The sequence below is a fragment of the Poecilia reticulata genome, chromosome 4 (assembly GCF_904066995.2).
Source record: "Poecilia reticulata chromosome 4, P_reticulata-male-v2, whole genome shotgun sequence".
NCBI classification, from domain to species: Eukaryota; Metazoa; Chordata; class Actinopteri; order Cyprinodontiformes; family Poeciliidae; genus Poecilia; species Poecilia reticulata.
In genome coordinates, this window is record NC_088833.1 from 26,261,776 (window position 1) to 26,272,038 (window position 10,263).

At 38.7% G+C, this 10,263-nt stretch overlaps 1 protein-coding gene across 3 annotated transcripts; it reads left to right on the forward strand.

Annotated features, from left to right (window-relative positions):
* Window positions 1-21: 21 nt before the first annotated feature.
* fbxl5 (F-box and leucine-rich repeat protein 5) lies at window positions 22-10,258 on the forward strand. 3 transcript variants are annotated; one of them, XM_008407522.2, is made up of 12 exons: window positions 22-111; window positions 1,269-1,376; window positions 2,059-2,274; window positions 3,130-3,225; window positions 3,297-3,492; window positions 3,575-3,760; window positions 4,804-4,929; window positions 5,081-5,235; window positions 5,344-5,426; window positions 6,300-7,025; window positions 8,289-8,437; window positions 9,424-10,258. In XM_008407522.2, the coding sequence occupies exons 2-12, from the start codon at window positions 1,293-1,295 to the stop codon at window positions 9,498-9,500; spliced, it is 2,094 nt and encodes a 697-aa protein (XP_008405744.1). In that variant the 5' UTR covers window positions 22-111; window positions 1,269-1,292; the 3' UTR covers window positions 9,501-10,258. The 3 variants fall into 3 exon arrangements, with proteins under 3 accessions (XP_008405744.1, XP_008405745.1, XP_081462714.1); XM_081606588.1 differs by having other exon boundaries at window positions 88-107; XM_008407523.3 differs by lacking the exon at window positions 1,269-1,376.
* The last annotated feature ends 5 nt before the right edge of the window (window positions 10,259-10,263 follow it).

Below are 10,263 nucleotides of genomic sequence, written 5' to 3' on the forward strand. Positions count from 1 at the left end.
GATTGGTTAAACTAACTGCCCATCACGTCTTATGCCCACCCCAACCAACGGCTCTGTTGCTGTGGACATTTCCCTTAGCAACCAAAAGGCACGCCGTGTCTACAATGGTTGGTGAGTTTAACCTTTTCACAGCGTCCAAGAACTAGTTTAACTTACAAACTATATTAGTTAACAAAAAACAAAGAGTTCTACGTCGTGACACTGCCATTAACGTGGTGGGAACCACTAAGGTTCAGTAACTCAGCTCAAAGTCAGCCAAAGGCATTTTCAAACTAGGCTGACATGAGGTTCACCAAAAGCGTAAGATTTCAAGCAGAATAACGTGTAGATCTTTAAACGTTATATTTGTGGTTACTTTTATCAATTAACATATCGCTTTTTCAATTTGGTTTAAAGGTTTCCGATCAACTTTAAATTTTAAATCTGGAAGTATTTAGAATCGAAAAGAACTGATAAATAATACTAATCACAGGAAAATCTTAATCAAAAACTTTGATTCAATAATTTCTTCACAATTTATGTACTGCTGTTTATTTAATAAACAATGTAAAAAAAATAATGCCATAGAATCAGAATAAACTTTAATGGCCAAGAGTGTGTGCACAAACATGAGATTTGCCATTGTTAAGATTTCATTGTTGACTATGAAAACATGAATGAGTAAGCCATGGCATTTGTTGAATGTCAATATCGCTCACAAAACAATATAAGTGGTGCTGATGACAGTAGTGTTAGCACTAACTCGCATTTAAAATTCTGCTGAAAAGCAAATGAACTTTTACTAGCTCTGATCCAAACCAAAATAAACAAAAAATAAGCAAAAAAAGTCACAATCTAAGATTTGAGATCTAATACCACAAGGTTTATGTTGCTATCTGAATTGTTAAAGTTTTTTTTCTAAATTGTTAATCTTTTTGAAGAAAGCAGCTTTTGTTCCTTTTTTACTCATATTAAATTAAATACACACACACACACACACACACACACACACACACACACACACACACACACACACACACACACACACACACACGCACACACACACACACGGATAGAAACATTAAAAATTTATTTATTCAGTGTATGTATTTTTAAATTGTGCTTAAATAATCGCTGGAATAGCAATTTAATCGATATGTTCTTCCATTATGTTTAACATTAGTTGAATGTTAGCACCAGATTGAAAACCGCCCTCGTTAATAAGTTGTAGTCACGTGGGTGGCTCGCGCAAGCTCTGCCGCACACCTCCTGGTTTGATTATATCGCAGATGACGCAGTAAGGTCCAGTGAAGATGGCTCCCTTTCCGGACGAGGTGGATGTTTTTACTGGCCCACACTGGCGAATGAAGCAGCTGGTGGGTCTGTACTGTGATAAGGTACGTATACACAGCTGTAGCTCGCCTCCAGTCAGTTTCTGAAAACAACAAGCAAACGGTCTGCGGATCAAAGAGGAGTGTTCGCCAGCTAGCACGCTAGCTAGCTGCTGTTAGCGGGTTTGTTTGGCAGTGAGTGTTGAGACGGAGTAGATGAAATGCTCCCGGGTTGTCTCGGGACTGCTTCTTCGTTGTTCGGTTGATACGTTGTTGGACTAACATCTAACCTTCTATTACTTTAAAGTCTGTGTTACGTTACTCATAATAAATTGCTTGCGCATTTAGTACAACTGAAAAGCAGCTTCGTATTTGGTTAGCCTACGTGCAGTATGTTTTATTATGCAACATGTTCTAAGTGTGACACGCACGCCTTAGTGTTTCATCAGGCAGGGTACTCATAATAATGGGATTTGAAAGAGGCTTCCTGTCACAGCCTACAATAGGCGTCAGATAAGCTCAATTAGGACACTAGCTAATGCACTGCTAACCTCAACAACCGTGGTTACAAAACACTGCACAGCTGTCATGTTACACATGTTTTGCAAAGCATCTGTTACCATAATATGACTCTAGCAATAGGAATTTGAGATGATGCCAGTTACAGTGTAATTATAAACAGCTTTTTTTTTAAAAAACCCCAAAAAAACATTTTTATTATTGACTCAGGCATGTCTCTTCTCCACAGCTGTCCAAGACAAACTTCTCCAACAACAATGACTTCCGCTCCTTTCTTCAGTCCCTGTGCGCCACCTTCAAGGAGTTCAAGATGCACGAGCAAATTGAAAACGAGTACATCATCGGTCTGCTGCAGCAGCGCTGCTGCACAGTCTACAACGTGCATTCAGACAACAAACTGTCAGAGATGCTGTCTCTCTTTGAGAAAGGACTGCAAAGCGTTAAGGTGAATCTGCTTTCAAAACCACCAAAACCAGCTCAATGTCGTCATGGCCTGGCCGTAATTTGCACCTGCTGTGCTTTTTAACAATGGGCCAGCAGATAAACACCAGGGTTATACCGTAGAGGGAGACCATAAAGTGCATGTGCTTCTCCACTGATGGCCGGTTAGCGTGTCATTAAATTAACTGTTTACCGCAAAACTGTTTTTTTTACATGTACGTGCAATTTATGAATATGTGTACTGTTTCTACTCAAAGTACTGCTTAGTTTACATTATGGGAATTTTAGCATCTGCTATAATCAAAAGTCAAAACTATTTCATTGCATTTCTAATAAAATAACTGGACTTAAAGAGAAAAACAGTTTTTGTCTCAGGATTAAAAAAGAAAACAATCAAAAAAGACATTCTGAATAAATGTTTTGTAAATCTGACCTTCCGCTTTGCCAACAGCTTAAACAAAAACCTAATTTTGGGTCAGATTGAGATCTGGCTTCCTTTCTAAAATATGTTTTCATGAGAGATAAACAATACTGCTCTGATATATTTGAAATGTGTTCAATTTCCCTCTGTTTGAAAACAGAAAGTTTGGAACATTGGGTCACAGGAGGTGAAACCCTGTGCCTCTCAAACCTAAGAATAGCAACAGTGTAACAAAAATATTGCTACGTCTGGGCTAAAACTTCTTGTGAAAATATCAAGTCTGCCACTTGCCTTTTGTCAGTTCTGATTCGAAACGTAAACTGTTGTGGTCTTTTATAAAAAAAAAATAAATTAAAAAAAGCCCATTACATGTGGACTAAGTAAGTTTTGTTGAGGATTAAAAACCCCAAATTACCGATTTGATTTTTCTGATTGTAGAGTGAATATGAACAGCTCAACTACGCCCAGCAGCTGAAGGAACGACTGGAAGCTTTCACGCAAGATTTTCTGCCACACATGAAGGAAGAAGAGGAGGTATAAAACATTCAGATTTATCTCAGCGATAATCTGTTGCAAGTCGTTTTTAAACTAGAAGTGTGTTGCAGGTGTTCCAGCCTATGCTCATGCAGTACTTCACGTACGAGGAGCTGAAGGACATTAAGAAGCAGGTGATAGAGCAGCACTGCAACCAGCAGCAGCCGGACTGCGCTGCCGAGGTGCTGAAGGGCTTCAGCTTGTGGACCCAGGCTGAGGAGCTGCAAAAGGCTTTTAAATATGCTGATCACGAGAAGACGGATTATGGTAAGTGTATTCTTTTAAAAATGTTTCACGTTTTCTTTACGAGCTCACTCTTAAGTTTTTTTCGTTGTTGTTATTTGTCCAGATCTGGAACAAAGGAGGAGTTCTTCAACCCACGTCTCCCAGCTTCCTGCAGAAATCATGCTGAGGCTTTTCCATTACTTGGGCCCCGTGGATCTGTGCCGCTGCAGTCAAGTGTGCAGCTCGTGGTCAGACTTGGTCAAAACCGGCTCGTTGTGGAGGCACCTGTATCCTGTCCGCTGGGCCAGAGGTGGGCTTTAGTTTTAAAGTAAACCAAATTTACTTCCTTAACTTAAGGAAGCGGTGAGTATGCCGAGCTTCTAAAATATTTATTAAAAGGATTAACTATTATGCACCACGAGGCAGTTCAGTTTTACCGTATTTATTTATTGCAGACAAAACAAATTTTATTGCCAGTTACTGAAACTATAGTTTGGTTAAGAAAGGTCAGTACAGATTCCTCTTACTCAAAGTCTTCTCATGACTGTACAGCAGGGGTCTGCAACCTGCTACTCTTTGGACCTTCTACAATAGCTAAAAATGATAGAGAAAACAATTGTTCTTTATCATTTATCAGGATGGATGTAAAACAAATCTAAGTCAGTTTTTATGGAACAATTGCATTAAATTTCCACAACAAAATGACACAGATCTATTTTTCTTGTCATTATTTTTGGCAACTATGCCATATTTCATTATAACTTTACCTATCCTCTTTTTGGAAGTGTTTATTTTAAGATAACAAAAAAACTGAAATAAATTTAGGGTTCTTTTAAAATCACACTTACGTATGGTAGATATTTTTCAAAAAACATTTTTTTCTTCATGTAACTTTTGTGGCTCTAAACGACTTAGTTGGCTTGACTCGGAGTAAAAATTGTGTTTTTTGGATTGTAAAAGTTGCAGACCCCTGATCTGAAGCTAAAATGCAGCACCACTCATACAAACACTGAGTAATGTAATATTCAGATGAACCATAAACTAATAATCCCTCATTGTTTTTATGGTTTTTGTCTCTTATGTCGGCTTCTTTAACTTGGGTTTCATTGTTAGTCAGTCAGTCTTAAAGCTTATAGATGTTAACGTTGAGAGAGATATTGCTTTGATGATTTTTTTTTTCTACAGTGTTAGTCATTTGTTACATAATCTCTAAGCAGAGCTTTGAACAACGAACGCTGTCTGTGATCAAACCAACAGCAGTGATTAAACAGCCGGTTTCTGTTTTCTTTAAGAAAAAAAAAAAAGAAGAAACGGTTTCATCTCTGTGATGTGCACCTGCGTCTTTTTCTTCAGGTGATTATTACAGCGGCCCTCCTGAGGATCTCGACCAGGAGCCAGACGACGACTGGGTGAAGAGCCGGCAGAACGAGGGCCGCGCTTACCAGGAATGGGATGAGGACGCTGATGTTGATGAGTCAGGTGAGGTTTGGTTTTCAGCTGGTTTTCATCACTGTGGGGAAGAGTAAACGGTATCACCAGATGTGTGGCATCTATAGCTCAAGCTGAACTGACTCGTAGGGTTGGAAATGTTTGGTTTGAATCATTACCTGCATCTTCCGTGTCTTCCCAGATGCTTCCGGTCACACTGAAGGCTCCCTTGCTATCAGCACGGCTCAGAGGGAGAAACGGCTCCTAAATGGGATCATCCAGCACCTTCTTCCCACTGTGGGTTCTTCTGTCAAGTCCATGATTCTTGCCTATAGTTCTACAGTTTCAAGCAAAATGGTATGTTGCACAAGACTGTTTTTTTATTTTTATTTTCTTTTAATTATGGCACTTAACTCTGTTTCTAACTAAACATCCTCTGAAAGTTCTGCTCTGTTTTATTCGCAGGTTCGTCAAATTCTCAGCCTTTGCCCCAACATCACTCATCTGAACCTGACCCAGACTGATGTCACCGATTTTGCTTTTGACAGGTAAAACGTCAAACTGAGTGCTCTTTTCAAAAACATATTCTGAATAATAGAAGAAGAAAATGACATACCCTCTCCTTTAAGGATCCACAAGAGTTAATCTGAAGTTGACTGATCTTATCGATCAACTAACAATTTATTGATGGGAGCTGCCTTTTTTTAAAACCTGAGGGCCAACTGTCTTTCTATAACATAAAAAGCTACATTCTTATATGTAATATGTCGAATTAAAAAAATAACAGTATCATTTTAGCATTATATTGTGTCAGCTACTATTAAGTTGCTGACAAAATGTACATGTGTTTTTCCTGTTAACACATGTTAACAAGAAAAACACATTTGGTTAATCTCTTAAAAGATGTAGTTTTATAAAAAAAAATTCCATGGGTTGATGGTGTAAATGCCTTACATTCCTGTGACTCCATTACACAATTTTTTACTGAATTATAGTCTTTGAACTAAATTATGACAATTATTTATTAAGAGAATTATAACATTGTACAGGTAATATTATAACAAATAGTATCTTAATAAATATAAAATGTTACTTTGTTGATGTACATTTTAAGAAAAATTCAGCGAATGCTCAAATGCGACAACGGTATGGATCGCGCAGTCATAAACCGTTTATCGTATGGACACCGCCATCTTTATTCCTGTATCAACTGGCTCCTCTTAAGGATGACCAACTGGCACCTCTTCTGGATGGAGGCCAGACTACAATAAGATGTTATTAATTGATAGGAACTACTTTCAATCTAAAACCATTAATCACAAATTAATGTTTTGCATCTGTTGTCTGCTTGGTGAGATTGTTGCTAAAATGATCCAGGAACTCAATACTCACAGTGCTGTTTCCTGTCTATCCTCTATCAGCTGGTCCTTTCTTGGAGCTTGCCGTTCTCTGGAGCACCTGGATTTGTCGGGGTGCGAGAAGATCACCGATCAAACCCTGAAGAGACTGTCTGTGGGTCTGGGTGACCCCGTGTCCTCCATCGGTTCGGACAAATACTCAGAGCGACGAGCTAAGCTGCTTAAGAGCTGCCCTGTGCCCATTACACTAGTGGAGGAGAGAAGCCTGCATGCGGTTGGGCGAAGGCAGCAGGCCATCATTTTCAAGCACGGCACCGGTCGCTGGGGCTCTGCCTGCATCCCCACTCACGTCTGGGTCCTGGACACTTCCAGCCTCGCTGACATCGAAGACACCGCAGAGTGGAGTCATCGCGGCGGGATGCCTTTCTCTGAAAGCTTGGCGGAGACGACGCAACTCGTGGGAGGCTCTTGCTGCTGCAAGAGGAGGAGGAGGCACAGGACCGGCTCAGATTCATCCTATCTGCATCAGCAGTACGCCATATCTGGGGAAATGTTTTGCGGTCACTCCACCTGCTGCTCAAACGAGAAGGCCCTCAGAACTTTTACTGGGCCCCAAAGCGAGTTGGGCACCACCAGAACCACCACTGCAGAATTACGGACTAAATGCTCCCCATCAGGGGGGCAGCAGTGTCTGGAGCCGGAGAACAGGACTGACTGCTCAAAGGCAAAACGATCACTCAAGTTTCTCAGCCTCTCTGGATGCTACCAGGTCACTGACCTGGGCTTAAGGTAATGATCACACTTTGATTCAAACTGATAAATATTTACTTAGACTTCATTCTACCAGGATAAAATCCCTTTGAGATTAAAAAGCTTTTTCAATAGACTCGAAGTGAAATATGTCTCGCTTGAAAAGTAATTATTTCCTGCTCAAATTTACTTTCTATAAGAAGATTGAAATGTTAAATTAAAGAGCTGCAGTGATATTCTTAATTCTTTAATCTTTTCATAGCACAGATGAGGTTTTAAAACATTCAGCAATACTTTTGCAGTGATTCAAAAGAAAAGATATTGAAATAACCTATGCCTATGAGTAAACTTTTCTATACAAATATACAACTTGGATCCAATCCTCAAGTTTCTTGCAGTGAAATTTACACTTGTTTATATAATTTGTTTAAAAATAATTTATTTACTAATATTATGTCGTTTATTTATTAATTATTGTTTTATCATTTATTTTTCAGGTCTAGATGAGTCTGGAAAATGGATAACGTTTTTTTTTTTTTTTTAAATGTGATTTTCCAAACATTTTTTTATTATCCTTTAAAGGATAAACCTCAACTAATGCCTAACAAATGCAACGTTCCTAATGTTAAGAACAAATTTAGCCCTTTTTTTAAATTGTTAAATGACATATTGAATTGAAAGTTTTACTTGTATGTATTTTTCACTTACTGCACCGTCATTAGGAATTCAGAAAACTGCAGTTTTGTTGCAAACCACTTAATTAATAGAAATCCTTACTTTTCAGGTTGAAGTGGACTAGTTTGCAAACTGGGTCTGAAATGCCAAAGAAAGTAGTACTGGAGCATTTATAAGACTTTTTTTGCTAAACAAAATGAAGGCAACATTTGTTGTGAAATCTTTAAGGCAGGTTTCAGAAACTTTGCTTTAAAGAGTCAATTCCTTATTTGTCAAGACCAAAATTTGTAGATTAAAACGGCTAATGAACCAAATCCAGTGTGAAAATTTGACAATAATATTATTGTGGAACCTAAAGAAGTAGGTCAAGCATTGTTAATAGTTATATTGTATTGACATGTAAGTAATAATAATAAAAAAAAACCTAAGATGAATGTGTAAGAACCCTGACTCATCAGTCCTAAATAATAAATTTGCTAATGAAATATTGTTAATCAGTGGCAATAATGAGCAGCGCAGCTCCTATTGGTGTAAGTCTGGATTATCCATGTCCATGTATTTGCCTGAGCTCTGAGTCTGCATTATTCTTTACCTTCAACAAGGTGGCATCCCCCTCTTGTATTTCAGGGCATTATCTCAGCGTGGAGGGCTTCCTGTCCTGGAACATCTCAACTTGTCTGGCTGCCTCTTCATCACTGAGGTGGGGCTGCAGGAGCTGGTGTCAGCCTGTCCTTCCCTCAATGATGAACACTTCTATTACTGCGACAACATTAACGGTAACACAAGCCAACGTGACAGAGGTTGTTTTACACTTCTGCCTCCCACAAAATTCTTCATGTTTGTATGATCTAGGAAGTGCCTTGATGAAGACCTTTGTCTGTGTTATAGTGTAGTATTTTTTATGATGACTGTAAATGATTTGCCAGTAGACCTATAAAGGTATGCAGTAGCTCTTACAGACAAGTAAGTATGAATTATGCTAGTGTCAGCCACACAGGCCTCCTGTCATGAGATGAGATGTTACAAGTTCAAAGTGTATAAATATTAGTGATGCAAGTCATCCATTAATGACTTGATCTAAAGCTGATTGATCTAATCAATAGACCAACAATTAATTGATATGTAGCTATTTTCTTAAAAACCTGAGTTTTCCCTTGTCAAGAAGGTTGATCGTCTTTCCATAACATCATAAAGGGCTAGGTTTTTCATAATATACCAAATTACCCCCCTCCCCTCAAAAAAGTCAATTAAATGTAACAGAACAGGCACAACAGCGTATTGGTGTCATTGTAGATGGGAAAAAATAGTAAATTTACACCCAAAAGTCTTGACATTTTGAGATTAATCCCAGACATTTTCTAGGAAAAAAAAAAACTTGGAAATTTCTGACTTTCAAAAGTTGACATTTTTCAACTAACTTTTAAAACTCAGAATTTTTCAAGTTTGTCTGTAAAATTTTCGAGATTTTCTTTCCCATTCTGGTATGCTACCGCCTTCTTTGGTTCTGTATCAACTGATTCCACTTAAGGGTGACCAGTGGTGCCCTCTTCTGGACTGCTGCCAAACGACACTAAAAAAGGTCTTAAGTGGGCGCTATTAATCAATTGGAATTGATTTTAATCTAATAAACCATTAATCATTAATTAATTGTAAGTCGATTGCTTGCGTCCCTAATAATTTTTTTTTTTGTAGCACAGTATTTGTTTATTCTTGTCCTGATGTGTTTATCAGTAAGTAATCGACATGTGACTGTTCTCTGCAGGTCCTCATGCAGACACAGCCAGCGGTTGCCAGAACCTGCAGTGTGGTTTCCGAGCCTGCTGCCGCTCCGGAGAGTGATTCCCGCCTGCCAACGCTCCCCTAAAAATGTCACGTCTCCCTATTGTTGCACTTTATCCTGGGAAATACCATTTGCTGTATTTTGTCACTTAAAAAGTGTTTCTTGATGAAACTGTAATTTTTGCTCCCGCTGTTTCCCTACTTATTTAGTGGAGATAACCGTTTAGAAAGAATAAATAACGGGGCGAAAGAGTACTTGTTGGTTCCTTTGGCTTTGGAAAAGTGAGACAGAACATTTTTACACAATTGTTTTTTTTGTAGATAGAAGCTGACTGTTCCCTAATATTTGTGCATACAACTTTTACCAACCACCACCCTTCATCCATCCCTTTGCAGTTGATGCTGGTGCAGAACATGTTTACGTTACTGAGGGCCTGAGTTCTGATATTTTTCAGAATCGGGCACCTTCTGAATTGATCTACAGGATAAACACAAAAAGTATGATTTTGGATCCAGGCAGCAAAGACATAGGAACAGGCACATGATGTTGCCATATGTTTTGGTTATGGTTATGATCTTTTCCATTCTGCCCTTTCAGCTTTCCTGTAAAGGCTTTTGCTCTTTTTCCCCGTTTCTTTATGCACTCCAGTGGCTAAAAAAGAACAAATGTTAATATGAGATGATCACCGCCATGTTGGAGGGCTCTGTTGTGTACATAACTGCTTTACCATTCTGCAGCAGGATTTACTTTCTGGTTCTACAGTCTTGCATGAGATCTGTTGAAATTGTCAACTGGTAATAAAAGTTTAGGCACTGCAGTCTA